Here is a 27710-nt window from a genome sequence, read left to right as displayed (position 1 = left end):
TTTTAAAATGCAGTTCCCTGGAGAAACCCTCGCCACAATGTCCCTGCCTTTGCATTAAAGCCTTGTTTTCCCTTTGTTACTTACTATTTCTCTAGGTTGCTGAGCCAAAATGGCGAAGGTAGAGAGACGATCACATAAGCATTTCGTATGGGATGCATCGGTAAGCACAGTTTTACATCCCTGGGTGGACCACGTTCCCAAAGACTCGTTCCTGCAAAGGGGGGGTGGGGGGGAGATCGGGATAAATACGCCTGACGGCCAAATCCGTAAAGAAGAAAATGCAGTTTAATTGAGAGAATCGTCTACTGTAATTCCCGTCAGGAAAAAAAAAAAAATCTACTTGTTGTTGAACAGAACGTAATTTAGATGCATCTCCAGTAATGCAAAGCGAGAGTGTTTGGAAAAAGCAAGCAGGAGCGTGCAGAAGAGCTGTCCAGCGCCGGAGGTGCTGAAACCGGGACTAGCTCTGTCCAGCCCTCTGCGAGGAACAGCAGCGGCGGTGGCAGCACGAGCAGCCGCCAGAGCGTTGGCAGCCACTTCCTATGCTCATCGGATCGTTTCAAACACTCAGAGTGTAAAGAGGCTTTTCAGATTTTCATACCAGCTCTGATTCTCGTCCGTATTTTTGGATCGTGAACGCTGGATTTTAAAATGCGGATTTCTCTGAAAAGCCTGCCTAAAAGGTTATATAGCTTGGGTTGAGTGATAGGATCTTTTCCTTTGCTGGTTAGGGATTTTTCCTCCCTTTAGAATTAGCTGCTGTGAAAATTTCACCCTGGAAACGGGAAGCAGCAGCAGCGGCATCAGCTGGTTACGACTCTCATTGCCTTTGCCTGGTATCCAGGGGAGGGGTAGGTTTCAGACATAAGCTTCCCACTCCACACTTCATTCAGCCCAACACGCCTCTGAAACCCTTGACATTTCTTCCCCTGACCTGCCTCTCTGCCCTGGAGTAGAAACACTAAGCTAACACCAAGTCTGCTAAAACATTTGGAAGAATAACCATACCCCAAAGTCCGGTGGGAAGGGGGAAAGAGGGCCTGCTTCAATTTTGCCTTTGGTCTAGTCATTCAAAATTCTAAAGCATATGGTTTATTTCCCACCCCAGCAGAACAATAAAAATGGTATCAACCTACGCTTTCTTAGTAGGGGCATAAGATGGGGGGAGAACCCTTCCACCCCCAACTGAGCTACTCTACAGGAAGAGGAAGAAAAGAAAAAGAAAAAAAAAAAGCTAGAGAGTTCGACCAATCAACTTTATTACCATTACACGTGTTATATACTGAATGCACCAATTTTCACCTCCCCTCCCCCAGGTATGGAAACTCTCTAACTAGCAAACCTGTGTATGTGTGTGTTTTAATTTCAAACCACGTTATTATCTGTGTTAAAAACTACTCTAAAATTTGAAGAAATAACACATAATTTCGATAGGATACTTTTGATTTCACCTACTCTATCCTTGAATGCCTAAAGCTATTGGGTTAAATATGTATGCAGTATATTTCTGAGAGATTTCAATGAGAGAGGCTTTTCTCTGACAGTTGAACCTCCAAGATGAGCTACAGAATATAATTCACACTATGCTTTTTGGTATCTAGAAGCAATGTTTCTAGTATTTGTGATTTTTGTATCATTAATATTCATGACTCAAAATACTCTTAATTACGAATTCTTTTAAGAAGGAATACACTGCATTTGAGGAGGACTACATAAAATATTTACCTAAGTTCAGCCAAAGAATTTTAAGTATTACCAATTCAAAATTAGGAGGTCTCTTTTCTTTCTCATGATATCATGCAGCCATGACAAATTTAAAAATATATATCACTTATACCTTCAACCAACTGCAACAGTATTAAATTTCAGTTCTTCCTAACCATAGCAGCACTTCAATTTATTTCATTAACTATCTGTCTTCTATCTTCTTGAGACAAACAGTTAAGGCCAAATGAAAAACATTTATCTTAGTTGATTAAAGTTTAAAGAAGAAAGATATAGTTAAGGGAATCTGACGTGTTTTAAAACATAACCTCTGCATTATTCAGCCTGGATGGCAGCTCTACTTTAATGCTATATCTGTGCTTTCAAGATGGAGTCTAGTACTTAAACTTTTCACATTATGTAGCTATGACAAATAAAACAAAGTCTTAATAAGGAAAAACTTTACTGTAAATAAGACCTCATATGAGACAGTTATATATTTATATCCAGGTAACGAAAGTTTGTTTACTCAAGAAAATATTAGCATCACTAAACTTTGGCTGTCAGATATAAAGTCTATGTTCAATACAATGCTGCTAGACTCTGAAGATCATGTAAATTTTATATGACATCTTAAGAAAAGTAGGTCAATTTAGTCTGTTTTGTTTGTACAATGATTGCATTGCTGACCTAGCCCAGCCTCAGGCAAAATTGGAAAGTAAGTGACACCAGTCTCACTCCACCCCAAGCATGAAATGCTTCAAATCTCATGGATCCCCTCTTCATGTGCACCTTCCTGAGGCTACTACCTAGCCTATGTCCCTACATTCCTTTGTAATTATTTTCCCTTTGTTGACTTTATGTGATTAAACTAATAATAATATGAGTGACTGAGTATAGTATAATGTGCACTTCCTGGTTTAAAACAAGGTAGAAAATACAAAATAATGTATCTGATAGGAGAACATCAGGATTTGGAGATGAGTAGTGGAGAAGATATTGAAAGGTCAGAGGCAATTACCCAACTTCTACATTTGGTAGAAGCTGAGCAAAAAAACATGATGCCATTCTCATACTATACTTTATATTATTTCATAAAACCTCTTGATATTTTAAAACCATATAAACTCTTATAAATTAGTTTTTAAATACAAGCATACATGTCATTATTATTACAAAACCTACAGTATGTGTCATTTGTATTTTCAAACATTTCATAGCTTATTCCTACTATACAAAATTCTTTGAAAGCATGGTACATGTGTCTGATTGATTTCAGGGAGACCTTGTAAAGCAAACTGATATTTGGTAGAGCTACTGTGAAGCAAAATACTTCCCCAGTCTGCAAAGAACAAGATTTTCAAACATGTGGACTATTCCAGCAGTCATATTATCCTTCCAATGTCATAGTTTTGCATGTTATGATTAATGGGTTATCTGTGAATTGTTTTTAGTTACTAACTCCAGGTTTCCATCAATAAGGCAAACAAATACAACAAAATATGTACGAACAGTAAAGATATAATAAGGAAAACAGACTGATGATGTCAGAAGTGAACACAGAATGATGATACAGATATACATATTATACTGAAAATCAAATATTTCCTTTTAACAATGTCTTTTCTGGGCATTAAAACTTATTTCAAATAGCTTTCAAAAATAACTAGGCCTGCAGAAATTCCATACAGCCAGCACATTCTTTGTTGGTTACACCTACATTCACCCATGTTAGCTGTTAGCTGTCATCTGTACCTCTTCTCCTTCTTCCTATTATTAGGCTGGCTAAAAGAAGAGTCTGCCTGGACAAAGTATTCAAACGTACATACCCACAAGCACAGAATTCTGTGAAAATATGAGACACAAAATCCATTACTTTCTAGCTTAATATTTATTTGAGATCTTTCCCAAATTTCCTAACAATCTATCTGGTTTCTTTTTGGATCTGAGTATATCATTGGGTTCTTGATTTCATGGGAGTTTTAAACAATATAACATGTGGCTATTCATTAGTACTTAAGATTACAGAAAAAATGATCTGTTCCCTGTGACAAAGTTGCTTAGTAAAACCTGATAGAAAAAAACTTAGTGACACATTTCACGAAATGAAACTTTTACCTTTTAACATATCAATACAACCAGGCGTTTCACTTGAATCATTCTTTTATAAAACTGTCTATTCTGTTTCATAATAAATCAATACATAAAGTATTTATTATGAATAAGTTATACACTTTAGGTGATTTATTATCTTTTAGGATATTAATACTCCATTTCTCCAAAATCAACATAGATACAATGACAATTCAAAAAAAATCTACACACAACCTCTGAGTATACTATTTTTACAATGAATGTGTACTGAAAGAAAGCAATTGTTTCCCATCATAATGGTCATTAATATCTAAAAATTAGTTGAATCTGTATTTTTTTTAATTTTTTATTTATTTTAAAAAATTATTTGGAGAGAAAGAGAGCACAGAGAGAGACACACACACACAGAGAGAGAGAGAGAGAGAGAGAAGAGGGGGAGGAAAGAGAGAGAGGGGGAGAGAGAGGGGGAGAGAGAGAGAGAGAGAGAGAGAGAGAGAGAGAGAGAGAGAGAGAATCCAAGCAGACTCTACACTGAAAGTGCCCTGACACGGGGCTCATTCTCATGAACTGTGAGATCATGACCTGAGCTGATATCAAGAGTGGGATGGTTAACTGACTGAGCCACCCAGGTGCCCCTGTACTATTTTAATGTATATGTTACACCCAAATAAATGATGTATATATGGCTCTTGGTGTAAATTACTCCCATAGAACAGAAAATTTTGAAGTACAAATGAGAACATATTCTCAATTTTGTATTGAAACAGTATTTGAGGGTAATTTCTACTTTTTAGGCCATACAAAAACTGAAAATATTGTTATCTCTAGCAATTGTTACTATGTCAAAACACAATGAATATAAAATTAGAAAGTTTTGGCAGAAGTAACCTTAATGACCATCTAGCCCATTGGTTTTCTACACTTGATTCCATTAATCTGGAGTCCTTTAAAAATTAAGCCCTAGGGTGGACCCCGGGCATTATTACTTTTCTGATGCTCCCCAGATGATTCAAGTGTGCACCCAGGGTTGAGAATCACTGATCTATCCCAACCACTTAGTTTTATAGATAAGACAAGTAAAGTACAGTGAATTTAGGAAACTTGTTTTAAGTCAGACTGAGAGGCAAAGTTGGGTTTCTCACTTCCATACTAGAGGTTTTCAATGCTAAATTTTAATTGCAATCTGTTTTAGAACAGAATGTAACATATCCTATGAAGTTATAAGAATGTCATGCATATTTACACTTGCAAGCATTGTTGCACTACTGTCACAGTTTTAACAAACTGAGTTATCAATGGAGAAAGTTAGCAAAAGGTAGATAGATTGTCATACTCTATGGTTTATAACCTATATTTAAGTAATGTATCCTATGATACATTAAAGAAAAACATTGATTTTATACCAATTTTTCATTATGTGAAACTTCTAATATCTCTTTAGTGAGATCATTTACTGTTTGGGTGATACAGTAAAAGTTAAATTGCAAATTCTGAGGGGCGCCTGGGTGGCTCAGTTGGTTAAGCATCCGACTTCAGCTCAGGTCATGATCTCACAGTTTGTGGGTTCAAGCCCCACGTCCGGCTCTGTGCTGACATCCCAGAGCCTGGACCCTGTTTCGGATTCTGTATCTCCCTCTCTTTCTCTGCCCCTCCCTTGTTTGCTCTCTCTCTCTCTCTCTCTCTCTCTCTGTCTCTCTCTCTCTCTCTCTCTAAAATAAACATTAAAAAAATTAAATTGCAAATTCTGAGAACACAATAATGGGTAACAGTTGTAAGTTCTTTTTCCTTCTAAAAATATTCTCTGTATTATGATTCAATTGTTATTCAAAATTATTTTATGTCAATCATAATGGTGTCTGTATATAATATTATATACTAGTGTGTGTGTGTGTGTGTATCACAATAAATAAAGATTAACACCCACATAAAGCATATATACTTCATTCACTAGGATGAAATTTAGAAGCAGGTACTTTGCTACCACCAAAAAGAGCACTTATCATCCATCATACTGGGCCTGGAATCAATAGTAATGCCTCTACCAAAATACTAGATTTCTAATTTGTTATAGAGAAATGAAGTAGTTCCAGGAATACTCTATATTTAGATCCTCCCCACAATCCTGTGTGTCTACTCATGCTTTCTATCCAACACCAGAATATTAGGTGATAAATTTACCTCACTTTCTTCAATTATAAAATTAATACTCTTTATGCCATACTAGAATATTAGTGTTTTTGAGAATTGTATCTTGTTTGCCTTTGAATCTCTGCCATACTGCTTTTCACTTAGTAGGGACTAAATGATGTTTGTTTAGTTAATTTAATGATTATTTGCATTCAAGAAATGACTAATACTGCTGGATCCAGACAAATCGTTTCAGTTCTAATTCATTTGTTGTTCTTCAGCATATAGTAGAAATGTAATCTGAAGAGTATCAATGGATCTTAACAGGCCCATCTATTTGTTTTTGGTCTTCAAACATCATTTGATGATGAACTCTGAAAGATTCAGCATGATGTAGTGATTATTTTCAATCCAGCAGCAAGACTGGAGTCTTCACTAATCAGTCAATAAGTATTTAATGTGCTTTTGAAATGCTAAAGACACATTAAAAAATTAATATAATTTCTTTCTTAGAGAAGCTGACAATCTGGATGGGAAGACTGCACACAATCCAGTATATGTTTTCTGCCTTATTACAACTTATTCTAGAAAATGCTATCAGTTCTACCCTTTTATTCTAAGCTACCATTGTCTCTTGCCTGGGTAAATCCCATCACTGGGTTCCTTGTTCCCATTTTTGCCACATAACCTGAAGTTCAATTTCAACATGGCAGCTGGAGAGATCCTTTTGAAACATTTGTCAACTCATGTCACTCTGTTCAAAACTCTGTCAGTGGTTCTTCTGATCTCAATTGGACTAAAAGACAAACACCTTACAATGGCTTATAAGGACCTATACTATATGGTCTGTCATTGCTTCTCTACCTTCATCTCATAACACACTTGCCTCTGCCCATCACTTCTAAGCACACTGAGCTTTTTGTTGTCCCACCTTGGCATTTTTTGATGGGAATTCCCTTGGCCCAGAATGCACTCCTCAAGAATGTTACATTGCTTACTCCCTCATATCATGTAGGTCTCTGCACTATGTCATCCCACCAGAGACGTCATTACTGACTTTCCACTATAAGATAGTAACTCCCTATCTATAGGTTAAAAATGGCCATGAGTTCTATATAACTCTTTCCATCAAAAGGTACAGTCTATTTCCTCTTCCTTTAATCTTGGTAAGCCCTGTGACTTGATTTAACCAGAAGAATGCACTGGAAATGATTTGTGACTTCTGAGCTTAGGACTCAAGAGATCTCATAGTTTCTACTCTCATCATTTTGAAATTCTGCCATCATGAGGGATAGCCCAGGTGAGCTTCGCTGAGTATGAGAGACAGCACCAACTACCAGACATGTGAGTGAGACTATATTGGACCAGTCAACCACAGGCTGAACTCCCAGAGAGAACTGCAGTCTCATGATGAGACAATCCTTCTGATGGTTTTATCTGGTGTCATTCATGAAACTGCAGTTTTGTCGGTTCAGCCTGTGGTTGGCTGATCTAATATAGTCTCACTCACATGTCTGGTAGTTGGTGCTGTCTCTCATACTCAGCGAAGCTCACCTGGGCCACCCCCCATGATAGCAGAAGAACCAACCAGTTGAACTCAACGTAACAAGCTGAGTCATATAATTATGAGCAACTAAAAGGTTGCTGTTTTAAGCACTGAGATTTGAGGAGGTTTGCTGTATAATAATTGATACATTATTCAATATTTTTCCATACGCCCTTTGTCTTTACCTTGATCTGTTGGTGCCCACAGCACTTATCACATCTAATGTATTATGTATGTATTTTTTGACTCATTTGTTTTTGACCTGTCTTTTCTTACTGGAATGTAAGCTTCTTGAGAACAGGGATATTGTTATGTTAATTAATTTCAGAATTCCCAGATCTTAAAAGAGTGGCTGACACATAATAGATGCTCAGTAAATATTTGTTGAGTAAATACCTGGTATTGATTTTGACCTGATATAGAAAGCTGGACTTTCCTACATCATTAATTCATTTGTTTATTTAACAAATATTTATTCAGTATCTAATATGATGCAGATGCTAAGCTAGGTTATTTTGTGGATATATTAGATTTGCACTTTGTCTTTTGGAGCTTGAGGGCTTCAATGGAAATTATCTTGCAGGTGTAGTGCCTCTTTGTCATAAAATACACATTAAAACCATGAACATGTTGCCCTTTAGGGGTCACTGAACATCATTTACAAGAATGGTAGCACCAGCTCTATTGCCAGTATTAGTTTTTATTTTACTTTCTTACTTACTTTTCAAATTGTAGTAAGAATACTTAAAATGAGATCTACTTAATTTTTTAAAGTTTTTTAAAAATTGTATTTATTTTGAGAGAGATAGAGGCAACACAAGCAGGGGAGGGGCAGGGAGAGGAAGAGAGAGAATCCCAAGCAGGGTCTACACTTTCAGCATAGAACCTGATGTGGGGCTCAAACTCATGAACCCAGAGATCATGACCTGAGCTGAAACCAAGAGGTGGATGCTTAACTGACTGAGCCACACAGGTGCCCTATCTTCTTAATTTTTTAAATGCACCATACAACCTATGTTGTACATCAGATTTCTAGAACTTATTCACCTTGCATAACTGAAATTTAACACCTGTTAAATAGAAACTCTCCATTTCCTCCCCACCCCACCCCCTTGCCACTGGCAATGATCATTCCCAAAGTACATTCCCAAAAGCAACAAAAGCAAAAGTAGACAAGTGGATTATATCAAACTAAAAGCCTTCTGCACAATAAAGGAAACAAATATCAGAGTGAAAAGGCAACCTATGGAATGGGAGAAAATATTTGCTAACCATTGATCTGATAAGAGGTTAAAATACAAAATACATAAGGAGCTCTTAAAACTCAATAGCAAAACAAAAACAAAAACAAAACTGATAAAATGGGAAAACTATTATCTTTTTTGTTGTTGTCTTTAATTTTTTTCAATGTTTATTTTTGAGAGAGAGAGAGAGAGAAACAGAGTGTGAGTGGGGGAGGGGCAGAGAGAGAGGGAGACAGAATCTGAAGCAGGCTCCAGGCTCTGAGTTGTCAGCACAGAGCCTGACATGGGGCTTGATCTCAGGAACCACAAGATCATGACCTGAGCTAAAGTCAGATGTTTGACTGAACCACCAAGGTGTCCCTGTTGTTGTTTTTAAAATTGGAAATAGTAAGAGTAGAAAAAAGTATGGGAAGAAATATCACTAAGAAGGCCAATCTACTGGGTTATAAATATGTATAAATATCCTCACCATGATTTATTAATAATTAAAGGTTAAAATATGCTAGCTGCCATCATTAATTAGTCAATAGGCAAATATAATAATCATGGTAATGAAAATAACAGCTAACATTTATAGAGTGTATAACTCATTGATAGGTCCTATGGTAGATACTTTATATATTTTTTAATCCTAAATCTAAATGTCAAGGTAGTTATTGTTGTTATTTTCCCAGATAGGAATATTGAGACAAATGGACCCAATGCATTCATCTAGAATCATGAAGATCCTAGAGATATAAGAGCCTAGAGTTGGAAGTTGCCTAGATACCTCAATCTGTATAATAACCATACAAGCTCTGGACTGCCTGTCTTTGGCTTTATTGTTATATGTTTAAAAGAAATAAATGAAGCCAAGAAATTATGGCTATAGTAAGGCTGCCCAGCTGGTAAAGGGCTGTACCAGGAATTGAACCCAAGTCTGCAAGACTTAAAAGCAGATTCCCCTTCCTCTGTTTTCTCAGTGAGGGGTAGATACAAAGAGAGTACACAACCAGAGTTAAGAACATGCAGGGACAGTGCTCAGAAAAGGTGACAGTATTTTGAGAATTAAAATCTCAAAGTCGTCTATGTCCCATTGTTTCTGCTTAGCCCAGCAAACATTTGTTTGCATTTACTCTTTTACATCTTCCTGTGAAGTGTGTTCTTTCCCTTTGAAGAACACAGACTCCTACCCCCTTTCTCCTAGGTTCAGGATTACACATATACCTCATTTTGCCTGACTGCCTTTGGAATTCTGTGTGGATTTCCCGTACAGAAGAAATTACATTTGATTTTCTCCTGCTAATCTGTCTCATGTCAATTTGATTCTTAGTCCAACTAAAAGACTCTGAAGGGCAGAGGAAAGTCTTCCTCCCTGACAATACCTTGGGAAGAAATTATTAGAGTTGTGAATTCTCCCATAGTTCTTAATACCTCTAAATCAAATCACTATACTGTTTAAAACATTATTTGTCAAAAGCATTTCCTAAAACACTCTAAAAGGTACACCAATGATTCACAAAAATTTTCTGTCGGCTAAAACTCTGGCACAAAAACATTCAACAGCAGAATTACTGAGTAAGCGTCTTAGGCAGCTATTTGTATTATACAACTTTTTTCCCCCATTCCATTTGAAATTATAATTATGATGTGGCTTGGCTGTAAAGTGATCTAGTCATACTTCTGGCACTGGGTCACAGGTTAGCTGTTTTCTAAGTTAAAAATTTGAGCATATGTCTGTAATGTTAACCCAAAAGAAGGATAGATCTCAACAACTTACTACTACTGAGATGTGAAACTAAGACATCAATTAGAAGGTGAAGTTTAATTCACTCAAAATCCTGATGCTTTGTTTCTGGGATAAAGCTGGGAATATGCAATTTTGATGTCAGATTTATTAGTTTCAAAAAATAGAAATTTTAAATCTTGAGTTAATCATACAACCAAAAATATGATTCATCATTGCTTACATAGAAAATGCAAAAATCAGGGATCGTTGAAGATTTATATGGTTTAAATGACTATTTGGATGACATAATATTCTTAGAACTCTGACAAAGGGAATCTGGAGTATTAGGGCAATGTTTCTCTGCTCACTCCCTCAGTATATTATGTGCAATTTGGGAACATGGTTATAAGTAGAAAGGATATGGAAATGATTGGAGTGGTAGAACAAAGTATTACCATATACAAACAGAAATGAAATAAAGTGGCCTGTATGTGAAAAGCTGGATTCAATTAAAATATAAACTAAGAAAATAATCTGTTCAAAACCAGGTGGTTCATAGTCTTATATTTATTCAAGTAACTTTGCACTGTTACAATATCATTCATTTGCAACTATCGAATTCTTTAAAAACTAATCAATATCCCAGCATTATGGTGTTTAAAGTGAAAAAGCTCATTCAGTAAAAGCCATGCTGCAAACATTTTGTACCTATGTGATGACACAGATAAGTATATGCACCACATCAAATTCATAGTAATGGCTTCAGTAAATATTAGAATAACTTTCCATCAGGTTTTTTTTTCCCTTCTAATTAAAATTATACCTTGAATTTGCTTGTGACTAGTTTCAAAAGAGTTTGCCAATTTTGCTCCCCTTTAAACATTATCTATAGAATCTATGGGAAAACAAGTATCTTTATCCTACAGATAGTTTCTGTTTTTGTTGTTGTTTTTTTAAGTCACAGATATGGCACTGGGAAACTTGGCTTCTGGTTTCAGCTACACCACAGCAGAATACTATTATCTGGGAGAAATCCTAACCTACTCTGGCACTCAGTGTCCTCATTTATAAAATTTGACAGGTGCATGTTCTACCTATCTGATAGAGATACTGTGTTGATGAAACTGAAGATAATGGTATCTTATACAACTATTTATTTAGTGGTTATATGGACTAAGCATTGTTAATGGGAATGAAAATCGTATATCTAAAGTTAACATTCCTAAATAAACGCAATATATTGTGATGATCACATACACCATTTTATTAACAAGAGACCATGTCAGAAGAGTCAAGTAACATGAACAAGATTATCCACGAAACATTATCTCTTATGGTGGCATCATAACATTTCCAGGTTTAAGAGGGGAATGCCAAAGTCCATGTTCAGAAGAACCAAAGTTAAAACTAACAAAGTAACTAACGTCCTCTATGAAGAAGAAAGAGATAGTATGAATTGATTTTCACCATGAACTTTTTTGTTGTTACTATAAGGATTTTAAGAACTAGAAACAGAACCCCAGATTACTAAACCTTTGGGATCATATAACCACATGGCCAACAGCTAAATCAAATTTTACATCACTGGTAGGCTAGTGAAATATGAAGAAGAAAAGTATCTATTACCAGGGAAGGAATCCATGTCATATTCTGACATGAAATGCAAAGGATGTAATCTTTCTATCTCCCAAACGCTGCCATTACCATGAAATTATCAGTGAAAACCTTCCATTCAAAGTACTTTCTTTGGATATTAGGACTATTTATAATAAATGCTCTGATAAGTATAGGTCAAGAGTAATAATATACGAAATTAGAAAAATGTAGGGATTTCTACAAACTTCTGGCTTTTAGGGATCTTGAGGACAGATCTCTTTTGTCGGATGGCATAAGTTACCCACTCCCCACACAGCAAAAAGATGTTAGGTAAGTGAGGGTAGAGTGGGTGCTACAGCTGACACAGGTTCACAGAGAAAGCATCGTTCTAAGACTCCTGAACATCTCATACCACTGATTTGCCAAGCTGTACACTCTTGACTACATGGCGATTTGATCTCAGAGTAGCAATGGAAAAGCAAGGATAGCCTGTGCTTAAATCCTCAACGGTAGCACATGCAAAAAGGATAATAAAGAAGCAGGAATGTCTATAAGTGAATTACATAACATGACTTTTTAAAGTGCAGTGCTTAATGATGCTTAATGCTTGATTTTTAAATTCTCATGAAAAAATTTGAAAGGGCAGAATATATTCTATGAATTTATAGTCTCTGCCCTCAGATCGTGGAGACAAATATAAGCTTGTCCATTTCCATCCCAATTAAGAAAATCCCAGAAACGTCAAACACAATTAGAAACTGTAGGGGTGTGGCTAGTGCTGTGGTGACAAAGGGGAAGAAGTACATGAGTCCATTTCTCAAAAGTCTGGCATGTAAAGAAATAACGTGTTGCTGTACATTTAAATAAATGTGCATTCTATCTTCCTATCATGCTGCTGCTCCTCTGGAACTATAGTTACTTTCTACATTAATAAGGCAAGCAGTGAAAATTCATGGTTGAAGGACAGCATTGAACCCTCCACGGCATAATTAACATTTTAATGAGCAGTCAAGGCCTTTCCAGTTTCGGATCTCAACCTTGTGTCTCCTGAGTGGATCTCAATCTGTTGAGCTCAGAGAATGAGGTGATTCTGTCTTAGTGAGATTTTAAACAAAAAGTAGATCATATAGGCCACTATTTTAGCTTGATACTGCTCACTCCTTTGTTAGCAGAGCTCACTTCTATTTGACTGTGTCATGTCAGTGCCCAACAACTAATTTTCAGCTCTAGTTTCTTTTTCAGCACATACAAAACTGTACCCACAGCACTTACATTCTAGGAATGGCTAATTTTCAGTAACTGACTGACTAATTGCAAGTTCCCCTCATTTGTAAGGTGCAGTGGGCTAACTGCTATTTGGGGACATAATAATTTGCAGAGGAAGCATTGGGTAATGCTTGTAATTTAATTATTTGCAAATCAAACTGCCTAATACACCAAAGGCACTAAACTTCTTCATTGGAGACAAGTTTGAAGGTCATTAAAAAGCTATTTGTTTTGAGGATTCAGAAAGTAAAGTACCTTAAAACTGTTCTAATGGATCGAAAAACACTTTTATTCCCAGATAAAATCTTTCAAAAACATTAAAAACCAATCTCCTTATTTTCATTAGTAGGACAAAAAAAAAAAAAAAAAAAAAAAGAGAGAGAGAGAGAGAGAGAAAGAAAAAGAAAAAAAAAAACCTGTCATGAGAGAAATTCCTGTGGGAAAGTTTTAAGCATCTTAAAAATGAAGCTTATAATAGAAAAACCTTCTCTGTCATAATTAATATAGCATCACTAATATAAAACCCTGGCTGCTTCTCCCATCTTCATATCTCATTTCTGACGGCTTCAGACCCATTACTATAATGTACATTATATGTATAGCATAATATGTTATATTATTCTTATTAGGTAAAGGCTGCAGAATCTCTGGGAATTTTGACATTTATTTCTTGGTGACAAGACAGCATAGCTCAAGTTCTCTTTACAGATGTGAACATTAACAATCCACATAGATAGTGAAGTAGTTCAACCACCACTTTAAATTTTGCTTACTGATTCAGTCGTAAAAACCAAGGACATCATACACATTTACCTATGCGTTACATAATCTTTTAGCAAAGATTGCAGACTGTAGTTGTGTTCACTGTATCCTTCAGTTATGTTTCTCTCTTAACCATAGTCAAGCATATATATAAAAAAGTGAAAACATAGATATGTCTGCAATATTTGGTAGATAAATTTTATGAATAGTTGTTACACGTTATCTGCTACTGAAGTAAATTTCATGTAGAGAAGAGGACTCCAAGTTCTCTAAAGAGAAGCAGACATCAACATAATGTTCCACAGTATAAATAACCCAGTTTCGTAGCCAACTATCTAGAATACGTAGAAAACCCCCAGGAAATAAGAAGTCTTCTTATTGAGGATAAATTTGAGAAGACTGGTATGAAGATTGGTTATTCTCAGAGTGGTACACAAAACTTATTTTGCACAATTTCCAACTTTGCAATTTTAACACAAAGAAACAAATTAGGTATGTTCATACCTCTCTGGTTCAGGCCATTAAGTGTATCTTGAGTGTTCTAGCATTTAACTGTGGCCATTCCCAGGGACAAACAGGTTCAACAACAGTTCTGGGAAGTATCTTAACTACATTCTGGGGCAGTAGTTTTATATTACCAACGTGGCTTCTGGACCTTTTAATGAGTGACAAATGCTGATAGAAATCCATGGCACCTCCAAGTGAGAGTGAGGATATTTCATGAACTAAGTGCTGCTTTGGGAAAATACTGAAGAAATAAGTAGATGTTCAGAAAATCCATTGTGAGTGACCCCACAAATTCTCAGTGGCTACAACTTCTCCTAGTGAGTGCTACTTCTTTCCCCCTTCTGAGCTCTCTTCACTTCCTTAGGCTCCTTTTACTACCAGGCTTGCCAAACAAAGACTCCTATAAAGGCAATAGATTCTACATAAAGAATGTATTGCCTTTATAGGAAAGTCCAGCACAAAAAGAGAGGAAGAAGAGGAAGAACTTGCTTTTGGAGTCCCCTGTCTATATTCCAGTAGTTGTGTACAATTTCGTTTAAGTTCTGAGTACAGATTATCCTTACAGTAATTCATTTATTCATATTCTTATTATGTTTTCTTTCAAATCTTATATGACAGGACAGAAAAGACTATCATTCACTGTTACTCAGTTGCTCTTTTTTTCTACTTTCTTTCCAGAGAGTCAAAGTATAGACTGAAGTGATTCCTGTTTATACATCTCCACTGGGACTGGCCAGGGCTGCAGTTTATATAGAATCCTGACAGAAATGGGGAAAATGTCACTAATGGATTCTAAGACTGGGCTGTTTTAAAAATATAAATAGCTTCTTTTGGTACCAGACTCAGTAATGGCATTAAGGCCTTCAAAAATTCAACTACAAGTACTTATGAGCCACTTTGGACCAAAGTTTTCATATCAATAGAGCAATGACTGTTTTGTTTTACAATGTAAGACTTAAAAGGCCTTGATCTTTTTATCAACTGGAGATGAGGTTTTTATGTGCCCACCCAAATACATTAATGTTAAACACACCCAAAAATATGGATATTAGAGGGTCTTGTGTTCCTATGTAAGAGTCAGATACTATGAAGCAAATTCCCCATCACCAACATCATATTCTTTTCATTTTTTTTTTTTTTTTAGTTAAATATCTAGCTGGCTTCAGAGGGATAGAGGTAGGGGGAGGCTATGGCCACATTACTCTTAATTCTGCATATTCAAATCTTACTCTTAGATACACCTTAGGAAGGACTCAAGGACAGAGAACTCTTCCACTTGGCAGCCAAGGGGGCTGTGAAGAGAACCAAATAGGGGTCTTTAATCATCTTAGCAGCACAAAGGAGAAAATATGCTAACATCAAATCATCCATCTCCTGCTGCATCGTTCAGCTAAATCGAAGGCCCTGTGGGACCAGAGCTGAGATATGCCATAGCCCATGGGACAGTGGGTGACATACTGCTTCCTTTCCCCTGTAGCCAGGCCACCTTGAACAAAACACCGCATTCCTGCTGTATCACACAGCCTTCCTTATCAACCATGTTACTCAACTATAGAAAATTTATGACTGCAACACTCAGGAATAAGGGACAGGAAAAACAGATGCTCAAGGCCAGGTTTTGCCAGTTTTCTCTGTGGTGCCTATTGCTTCATAAAAATCAACCCCCCCCCCCCCCCCACACACACACAAGTTTAATTGCAATCATTGTGTAGATGGTTTTTAGAGACTTAAGGTAAAGAGGCCAGTCCTGATCTTAAACCTGGACTTCAGTGCAGTACTAATAAGCCCTCTCCCTTCTCAGTGACTACTGCCATGCCTCCAGAGGGCTCCTCAGTGCTAATAAGGACCACACTGCTGCTGTCTTCCCAGGAATCTTTAGTGAGACCCCTTCTTGAGGAGGCATTTACACCACTCACCCAAGACTCAGAGAAGCTGAAGGTATACTCTTTTCAAAGTTATTCAGACAGACTGAAAACAGAACAGCTAAAAGGAGGCAAGGTTATTTAAGTACCCCTAGTGTTCTGGGAATTAGAATCATGCCCCTCTGAGTGTCTTTTTCCTTTTTCCTCAATAAGCCCTGCTAAAAAAGAGATAACAGGTCCATAGTGGAATAACTTGTGCTAAGGCCACATCACCAAAGGAGACTTAATATCTAACCTAATTGCAAATTTAATCTCCTCCAGGAATATAATCTTAACCAGTCAGTCTGGAATTTCCTGGTCAGCATTAGTGATGTAATACACTTAATAAGACCCTGTTTGTTCCCTGAAGGATGGTGACCTTCCTGATACAATCCACACTTTCCTTGTCCCTCCCTATTTTCTGTCTACAGATGTCTTCCAGATTGTATCATTCCTCAGAGCTCCTATCTATTTGCTAAATGGGATGCTGCCTGATTCATAAATCATTGACTAAAATGAACTTGATCTTTTAAAAAAACGTTTTTTAATGCTTCATTTTTGAGATAGACAGAGCCCGAGTGGGGGAGGGGCAGAGAGAGGCAGACACAGAATGTGAAGCAGGCTCCAGGCTCTGAGCTGTCAGCACAGAGCCCCACGACGCGGGGCTTGAACCCATGAACTGCGAGATCATGACCTGAGCCAAAGTCGGACATTTCAGTCACCCAGGTGCCCCAAAACCAAACTTGATATTTAAATTCAATCAGTTGCATTTTAAGTTTTAACTGCAACTTCATGGTTTCAGGACAAGATAGGCTACAGGTGGAAGTAAGGCTGGTGGTTCTGTGCCCTCTTCAGCTCCAAACCCACAGGCATCCAGTTCCTCTGCTGATTGACAGCCAATACCATCCACTGAAGACCATCAGGTTCTGATCAGTGTTGCTCTACAACAAATAGGTGGGGTGTTTCTAGTTATTCTTTTCAAGCAGACACAGTCTTGGGACTTCACAGGACTTTTCTAGGTTTCTCTAGGCTACATTTGTTTCTGCAGAACTGATAGCCATGGGGCTTCATTTCACACATACTTGCAATGGCCTTGCTCAGGGGGTTCTAAATTCAAATGTTCTCTCCTTCCTCTGGTCTCCCACAGTAGACTCCATGGTTCTGGACTATTATTCAGTCTTACCATATTAACTGCATGGAGTTGGCTCAGCCTTACTTACATTTGTGCTTTCCTTTGTCTGGGTGGACAGCACAGGGAACACCCACTGATAATCCCAGCAAGCCCCTATTTGTGACTCTACCTTTAACAAGGTGTTAAAAGCCCTTCAAATTACTTAGCTTCTCAATAGGAACCTTGATCTTGAGTCAGTCTTAAGCAAATTTTCTCACTAACTCTAGGTATTCAAATGTAAATGACCCCAGGCAGCAGTCTTTGGAGATGGAAAGCAGTTCTGTTTAGACCCATTAGAGCCTCTCAATCAAGCAAATTCTTTAGCTTAGGGCCTTCCATCCATCCTGTTAATAAAGTGCCTACTATTGTCAGACATTTACTAGATTTTTGGGGAGATGAAAAAGATTCTCGGATGCTGAAACCTTTATAAATATTTAAGATGAGGTCAGTATTTAGAAGCAGCCTAAAAATATGAAGTGGGGGGAATACACATTTATTTAGATTATAGTTTCCTATGCCAGTAGAAATTTTGAAAATTTGCATTCGCAAAACTAGCCAAGGCAGCTAAATCAATTCAGGAGATTTGAATTCATTGTAACAATCTAGGTCAACTGTAAGGAGTTAAAGGGCTAGCAACGTTCTGCTTAAGGATTATCAGGACCTAAGAAGTATATTTCATTGTGTGAAAGACATACTCCTCCCTCTCGAACAAGAAATGAGAGAAATTTTGTTTTAATGGTGGGAGGAGGTCTTTAAATCAGCCCTAAGAACATTACTATGAGAGGATAGACAAGACCACTACTAATTCTGGAAATTTCCCTCTCCCACTGAAGTCTATAAAATGTCTCTCATGAGAATTGTGGGGATAGGCTACATTAGTGGTCTTGTTGGTCTTACACTCTTTAAGCAAAAAAGCTTGAGTTCGGTTAATATATTCTTGAAAAGAAAATAACTTTTGAAAGCAATAAACATTTTGAAAGATGAAAGGTTGAATTAAACAGGTTTATATTTATGTTTATGTTCATTTTGTTAGCTTTTTTTAAAGAATAAGACTAAGAAGAAATGGAAATGGGAAGAATCATAATTTATATGTTCTCTTTCTTAACATTTTGAAATAATTTTAGACATAAAAATGTTGCAAAAATAGTACACAGAATTCCTGTATATCCTTACCCAGCTGTCTCCACCATGGTAATCTGACATAACTACAGTATAATTACCATTAGCATATACTATTAAATAATCTATAAACGTTATTCAAGATTCACCAATTGTACCTCTAATGTCCCTTTTGTGATCCAGCATCCCATCCAGAATCCTGTAAAGGATGGAGTTGTCATGTTCCCTCCATCTTCACTGTGGGACAGTTCTCTTTCTTTGCCTTTCTTGGCACATTGTATTAGGAGATAAAGGATATGCTTAGCTCTTATTCCTGGTAATATTGACTCATCACTCAGTTAAACTGCATCTGGTAGATTTCCCCACTTTTCCCATTTGTAATTAAGAAGTATCTTTTGAGGAGATGTATTTTCTTCTGAGGATATGCACTTTTTTTTTAAGAAATTAAGACATGGATGATACGCTGAGGGACCTCTTATAGGGATAGAAAACTTATTTCCTTCTAGACACCAGTATACTTGAAAGTCACCTCCCTATGGTTCCACTGGAGAGTGTTCATCTTAATTTTAAACCTTAGCAGATTTGGGGAATCAGGTCTGTACAGCTAACATCACCAGTCTGGTTGTTATTTTAGGCACTTTTTAGGTTGGCCTTTGCCAGAATTTCTTTCCACAAATATACTTGAACTCTTGAATATAATGTTTGGTGCAACAATATAAAGGCAGTCTTCTGACCACCAGTCAAATAAAATAGATCTGAATCATCAGGGATAGAGGATGCTTTATTCTGTACCCTAGTCAAGCAGCAAAGACTGCAATATTCAGGGGCTCCTGAGACCCTCTATCAGGTCCCATATATGGTCTTTTATTATTAGGCTGACATGCCAGTGCAATACCATTCTCCATTGACAACTGGGACAAAAGGAGAATTGAAGATTTTTAAATTCATCATGCATACTCATGTCTCTGTGCCTTGGCTAATGTCCCTCCGCCTTCTTTTGCCCTGCTGCATGGGATGTTCTTTCTTCACTAGTTCAGGTCAACTACCATGTCCTCCTCGAAACCTTCCCTGATAGTATCATGCCTCCAGGCTGCTGGGTGTTCCAGCTTTTTGTGTTCTGACAGCATTCTTTATATTTATTTAGAGCAAATAGCATATTGTACAGTGGTTGATTACAGGGGTCTCTTTCACCCCTACTCAATTTTCAGGTCCTCAGTATCAGCGACTATAGTATTCTACTTGGAACCACAATAGTTTTAAACATATAGGATGGTAAATATTGAGCAAATGGACTACAAACTTCAAAAATTTGAAAAGAATCAAGGCTGTATTATATTCTCTCCTATTGATCTATTTATTGATCCATCTGTCTATGCAATCTTGATTTACTTTTATGGTTATAGAAAGATTTAAGGTAATGTTTAAATGTATATAATAAGAAATAAAATAATATTAAGCAAACATAAATATGAAAAAGTGAGGCAGGAATGAAAAGCCAGGAGTGTATCAAGCAAAGTACATGTTATAATGTCCTGCATTTTTGCTATGGATGGAATCTAAACTAAGCCCCATGACAATTATGAAAAAAGTTCCAAAAAAGTTATTAAAACTAAGGGACTATGCTGTGTGGCCACAGAAGGTTCTGCATGAGGATTTCCTTATCCAAAAGCCAATATATGATAAATGTTAATTTCTAAAAACAAAACACAGCAATAATCCTAAATCATGCACAACTATTTCATAATTGTCAGACAATGTTTGTTGAAGCAACACACACCTATCTCTCATTCACATTTATGATTTTGGAACAAAGCTCCCTGGGAACCAGGACATGATACCTATGAGGTAAATGCTGTGTAAAAGTTAACAGCAAATTAACTTTCCTATTTGTTGGACTTTTCTTATTCCTAGAATTAATAAATCTATAGGGAAGAAGATTATGTCCACCTGAAAGCTTTTTGAGGGGGAATGGGAGACTAAGACATTAACAAATAGCCAAATTTGTTCATGTGCACGCACTTTAATTTTGTGCTAAGTATTTGCATTTATCACAAAACAAAGTGACTTCTCTGTGAAATGAAGACCTTATCTACAGCTTTTACCTACTCAGGTATCTCATTAGATTAGTGGGTTAAACAGAAACATTATTTGATCATATTACAGAAACACTTTTGTCAAGCTATGCATCAGCTTTGTTATACAAGATGGTATCATATTTCCCTCTCACTGCTTTATAAATTTAAAACTAAAATAATGTCTGCTACCTCCCACCACCTATCTACTGCTGCAAAGAGGCAGCTCAGGCCCACAGATCAACTAGAAAGTTCTAAAATCAGCATGATGAAAAACTGGTTCATACTTGCTGATAAAGGTTACACACAAAGACCTTTAATCAAACATTGCCCATTCTTCTTTTCTAACACATTAAGTTTTCTTATCAAACCAATAGTTTCATTGTATGCAATGGGATTTGAAATAGGAATAAATAGCCAATTAAATATTTCAAATATTCTGCCCACCAAATCAAGGAAGGAACAGTACAGTCAAGGAGTTCAATTTTGAGAATGTTCATTAGTCTGGAGGAATAAAAGGGCATATTTCAGTTTCTACTGGGGAGTGTTGTTTTCTAAAATAAAATTTTTATGAGAAATATACAATAGATAATCACCTTTAGCCTTAAATTCATTTTGAGAATGCTGTAAATTAGCTTTCTTGTTAGGTCATTTTTTGAAAAATTCAGTACTCCACATAAAATGGAAACTCAAACTAGTGTGGTCTCAATTACTCTTAAATATAAAGTCTTGGGCTTCTCCCACTTCAGGGTAAATAAACTCTTGCACTCACTTTAATTTTTCAAATGTAGCTGCATGTGATTTATGTTTTCAACAATTCAGCAGAGCTAATTAGAGGGCAATATTGGAAAAGGCCATCACCAAGCACATTTCCCAGGCAAATGAGTTATCAGCAACAAGTAGAATGAGTTTTGATGCTTTTTCAGATGCTTTACTGTTTTAAGTGTGATTACTGCAATCTTATTTGATTTCTTGCAAATTCTCTATGTCAATCCTGGAAATTAATTATACTCCTACATGAGGATTTATAGAGACCAGAAAATATTAAGCTTCCTTTTATATTTAAGAATAAAAATCATTCCACTAAATAAAATATATCCTTGAGTTTCTTTGCTTTTCTGCATATATTTCTCCAGATTATGTCATTTCTAATATGTAAAATACACGTAGCCTAGTTGTAACCCACAAAGAATTAGTCATGAAAGTGGAGAGCAATATAACTTGGTGTGTAAGATATAGGTTTTGAGCCATCTACTCATGTATTCAACAAATATTGTTCCAGGCCCAGCTGAGGATTCTGTGAACAAAACCACATTCCTGCTTATCCATTTGGGTGGGAAGCAGATAATATAAACCAGTAAATATCTAATATAATATAAAGCAGAGGAAGGCAAGGGTGACAGAAGGCTGGGGTTTCTACTTGGGCAAGCTGGCCTCTTTTAGTTCAGTTTTTATGTATTTTATGATACTGCCTACCTGATAGAGTTGTTATAAATTATATAATGCAAGTACAATACTATGCAGCACCTGACACTAGATGGATTAAAAGAAAATATTATGGATTTACAGGACTAGGCTTGGCAGAAAACTCCAGACAATATTCTCTTTCACATAAAATCTGAAATAAGGTGTCCCAGTACTGGTATGATCCTCAATTGTGTCAGGGACCCAGGTTCCTTCTCTTTTATTGTTTTATCATGTGACCTGTAGTTCAAGCACCAATGTCATCACAAACTTATCCAGCTTCTGGCAGATCACCTCCATTCCAGCCAGTATGAAGAAATAAATAGAAAGAGAACTTTCTTCCTTTCCTTAAGGATACTTCCTGAAAGCGTATTTCTGTTTGGGTCTCACTGACTAGAGCTTGGCCAGATTTAGCCGAAAGGAAGGCTGGGATATGTAGGGATTTTAGTTTGTTTCTAAACCAGAAGATTATGTTCCAGCCAAAAATGAAAGGGGTTCTTTTTTACTGAAAAAGGGAAGAATAATGGTGGGAGTGTCAGTCTCAAATACATGGGACCAGCATTATTGAGGAGATTTATTTTACATAAGAACCTAGGGGCGCCTGGGTGGCTCGGTCGGTTAAGTGTCTGACTTCGGCTCAGGTCATGATCTCGCGGTCTGTGAGTTCGAGCACCGCATCGGGCTCTGTGCTGACAGCTCAGAGCCTGGAGCCTGTTTCGGATTCTCTGTCTCCCTCTCTCTCTGCCCCTCCCCTGTTCACGTGCTGTCTCTCTCTGTCTCAAAAATAAATAAACGTTAAAAAAAAAAATTATATAAGAACCTAGGTAGGAAGAGTCTCTTCTTCCTAGCAAGCTGTGAAATTCTCCTAACATCTTAGCAGGTAGATAAATGAGGCAACAACAAGGGCCCCAGATGATAGGAATTAAATTCCTATTTAATCTCGTATTGAGTGGACATTAGCTACTTATTTGAGTCAATATTTTGATGGTAAGAGCGCTAAGCAATATTTCATTCCACCTACATGATCCTGATTTAAAGAGGTTTATTTCTGTCTGGGTTTGCTATATGTTAAGAATTTTACAAATTATTTAGCATTTGCTTGGGCCATGTTTTAAATGAAAAAAAATTTAACAGTATGTAATATGAAAAAATATTAACTTAATATGTAGTGAACCTAGCTTTATTACACTAGATTTTACTGAATATTACATTAGGAACATATTAATAAGTACACCATAATTTTTAGAAATTGAAAACTCTGTTAAGTGCACAAAACCTACTATCTACTTTCAGGTGTTTTTTGTCCATTAGTATCAGAGCTATAAAAGAAATTGGTGATAATTTATAAAATTTCACAATTTTACCATCCTGGAAACTAGGGATCAGAAAGGTTAAAGGACCTGCTCAAGGAGAAAAAACTAATTGTGGCAACTTAAAATGGAGTCTTGTGATTACTGAGTTGCTTTGCTAAAAAAATAAAGAAAAATAAATAAAGAACTAGGGATAGGGAAAAAAAAACAGCCAAACAGATGAATTTTATGAACCCAGATCTTATCATCATCCTTAGAAAACTGAATTCAAGAGCAAGGAACACATAAGACATTCAGCTATCTCATAGCTATCCATACGCCTCAATTTTGTATGAATGGTTTTTTTCAGGTCTTTACATACTTTGGATTTGTTTGGTGTTTTTTTTTTTTTTTTTGTAAATAAGAATGTAATAATTTTCATTATTGTTGCAGAAAAAAAAAGAATTATGATCTAAGTGTCAACTAAAAAAAATATAATGTCTAATGAAACACTTTTGCCTCACGGGGAGGGAAAATCATTTTGAGGGCTCTGGGCGTTTCTAGTTCACACAGAATGTTTAGGCTTGAAAGCCAGGGTGAGTCTCAAGTTTAAGTTAATGAGTCCAAAATAAAGGTTAGTGCTTATTCTTAGCACACCACTGGTCATCCAGCCAGTTGGGTCAATACCATTTATTGAAAACTGAATGTGTACAGGGTACAGTCTTGAGAAAGTTAAAGAAATACATGGCAAATTTGCTTCTCTTATCAGGACAGTTAACTATTATAAGGACAACTGAGAAACTTTTTACATGAAAAATTAGAGGTGAAATATATATAAAACTAGTGGCAACTATCTTGGCCTCTCTACTTAAAGAGATCACTGAATTATTTACAGACAAAATTTTGGTAGTGAATTGAAGAAAATTAAACCATGACATTGCAAATGATGCACCCTACTAAAAGGGATTTCCAGGTCTTCAGAATGGCATAGGATACTCAGTTTGTGTGACTTACACATGCCCATATCAAAATGTTAGGTTAGAAGAAAGACGTAATGAGAGATGAGGGTAGATAGGTGTTGCAGAGAATAATGGATAAGGTGGGAAGTAGGAAACATTGTGGCTGGAGAGATGGCCAGGGGCCAGTTACTGAAGGAATATAAGGGACACATTTTCAAGAATGGTCTTTATACTGTAGATGATGGGACAACATTGAGAGATTTTAAAGGACAATGACCTGACTTCTACTAGCTCCAATAATTCTTAACAGGTATGCAATCTTAGTATAATTACCTGTGAGTAAAAGAAAAGGATGAGGAAAGAAAATTAAAAGAAACAGAAAGAGGACAAGAAAAAGGGCTCTGCCATTTTTTGACCCTAAAGCCAAGATCCTGATAATGCCTCTTTTGCTAATGAATGATGTAGATAACAAAGTGTAGTTGCTCAAAAATAATGACAATAAACCTATGACAATAACAAGCTGATGTACCAGATAATGACTTTGTACTTTCTAGGATTAAGGTGTGAACTTAAACTGTTTTCACAACCTCTTTGCATAATGCTGTGCTAATTTTACAAGTAGTTTTTTTATTAAATGTTTTTATTATTACCTGAGGTTTTTCAGGCACCTGTACTATCTCCTTTAGCAGTTGTGATCAATATGTTATGTTACCATGATTACTCTCTGTCATGGTGTTAATTTTCACATAATATTTGCTATTATGATTATGTGCTAGCAGCTGGGAAGACTAATTTATTACTTGGCTATTACCATTGAAGGTCATGTAACTCCAACATCCTGTTAAAACATTTGATCCCATTTTACATGTTCTGCCAGAGAAAGGCTTTCTTCTGGCAACTCTTCAGACTTCTGTGGACTTTCTCACTTTTTTAACCAATGAAGCTGAAGCAAGTAGGTTCTTATTTCTGGTGGCTGCCAATAAAGAATCAGATTTCTCAAATGCCCTCTGTTCTCATACCCAGCATTTCTTAATTCAGTGGTTGAAAGAGATGGGGTTTATAAAAATTCAGCTACCTATACACTCAACCTTCAAATACTAGTTGGAGACTAACTTGGTTCTAAACATTACCTGAAAACCACATTAGGAAACTTCACTGTATTATTTTGGGTATATAGAAGGATACTTTCAAGCATATGGAAAAGTAGAGAGGTTTTTGGAATCTGTCATAGATATCACAGAAAGTTTCAACTAGACATTAGCTCAACCTCAGAATTATTCTTAATATTAAAAAGTGAAATGGGAACCTAAAACATTACTTTCATAAGACAACTTGCCTATCAACATTAGAATATTTATAACTAAAACACAGCCTCACTAGATTAGACATCTGTGAATAGAAGCAATATATCCTCAAGACAAATCCAAGTTCAACTTCTGATACATAGAAGAACACTCATAAAGGACTACAAATCACACTTGCAAAGCAAGCTGGCAAGGAGGAATCATATGCCACTGGTACACTTTGAACATAATTCAGAAGACAAAGAGCTGTAGGACAGAACTAGCATGGTGATGCCATATTTCTGGACACCTTATTTGTGTAATTTCAAATCCCAAAGGGTAGATAATAAAAGACACTGGTGTTTGCTGAAATGACAGGTTGGGTTGAAGAGTGGCATATTCTGAAGGTGGCTGAAGTGGTCTGTTCAGGAAAGAGTAGGGTCCAGGTGGGAACTCTAGTATACAAAAAGTCTTGCAGAAGGAGAGACACAAGGTAAGATGGACCTAATGTGAATGGTACTGTGTAGTTATAATTCTGGAATGGACAAGAGAGTGGCGATGGTGACAATGATGAGGTTAAGAACACAGGCATGTAAGGCAGATCAAAGTATCTACTCCTGATATTTTAAGTCAATAAAGGATAACTGTATAGAAGAGAAGGAGGTCAAAGAAATAACTTTAGGGAATTGATCATTTTTAGAAGTTAGGACACACACAAAAAAGGAGAAATAAGATAAAATGAGAAGGATGGAGGAGTCAGAGAAAATAAGAAGAACGAGGCAAGAAAAATATACACAGAAGAGGAGGTTGGAAAAAATGGTAGAGAATTTCAAAACAGAGTAAGTACTCAATAGTGCCAAATGTTACAGAGAGAGGTCGAGAAACAAACATCTGAGACAAGGTCCTGGAGACTCTGAGGAGCCAGAGAAAGAAGCCAGATTCAGCCAGGGTGGGAAGCATGAGGAGGCAGCAAGTGTAAACCATCCTGTGAAGATATTTTAGTAAAACATTTTAAGAAATGAAGTGTTAGTTCAAGAGAACCAGAAAAATATTTTAAGATAAGGGAGAAATAATGATGGTATTATTGGTTGTTCATTTCTTCAGAGGGAAAGAATCTGGATGGAAGTGCCTGAAGAAATAGAGAAATAGAAAGTATTTTATGGAATAAGGTCCTAGGAGGACAGACAGAATGGAACATGAGTGGTGATTTCTATGTTAAAGCTATGGAATCATATGTTCTGTGAAGCGTATTTGTCATCTTATGTTATTTAAATCAATGTGTTTTGGCTTTTTTGTTTTTTTTTGTTTTTTTGTATGTCTTTAGTGCATCAATAGCTACAGCAAAACATGCTCTAACTTCCCTTTTGAAACTGCACAATGGATTCCAGCTTTGGCTTAGAAAAAACTTCTCTTCCATTTCTTCTTTTATTTCCGACTGCTTTTAAAATTCCACTTTGGGGATCTAGGAGTTGGCTTCTTCTAGTTTTCCAAAAACCACCTGCTTGCAGATTTCTGTTTTAGTCTACAGCAAGTGGTGATGTGTCACTTGTTAAAGCCATGCAGGTCTCCAAGGAACTGCAGCTACAGAAACTTGCAGAGGCTTCACAGATCTCACCAGCTGCTTTCCTCGGGTCATAAAGGCCACTTGCTTTTCTACAGATGTTTAGATGTCTGTTTTGAACAGAAACATTTTAACTTTGGTCACAATCTTCAGTCAAATAAAAACTGCATGTTGCATATAGACAACACCCTGTTGGTGGCTTAGACCTTGATACTCAACATTTAGTCTCAGGTGTCATCAGGGATTGTGTGCTCAGGTCTTTGCTCCTTTCTAATTCACACATCGCTCTTTTTAGTAATTTGATCTGTCAATGTGGGTTTAATTTCATTTGTATACT

General features: G+C 36.5%; 1 protein-coding gene across 2 annotated transcripts in view; it reads right to left on the bottom strand.

Annotated features, from left to right (window-relative positions):
* Window positions 1-27710, bottom strand: part of LOC102972589 (adhesion G protein-coupled receptor B3) — a 361405-nt gene that overhangs the window by 162127 nt on the left and 171568 nt on the right. For both annotated transcript variants that reach the window (XM_042986617.1, XM_042986618.1), the window contains one exon: window positions 85-211. In XM_042986617.1, coding sequence (XP_042842551.1) covers window positions 85-211 — 127 coding nt within the window. The remainder of the gene's footprint in view (window positions 1-84; window positions 212-27710) is intronic.

This window comes from Panthera tigris, chromosome B2 (assembly GCF_018350195.1).
Source record: "Panthera tigris isolate Pti1 chromosome B2, P.tigris_Pti1_mat1.1, whole genome shotgun sequence".
Classification (NCBI taxonomy): Eukaryota; Metazoa; Chordata; class Mammalia; order Carnivora; family Felidae; genus Panthera; species Panthera tigris.
The sequence above is the reverse complement of the archived record's forward strand: the minus strand, read 5'-3'. Positions and strand labels throughout refer to the sequence as shown.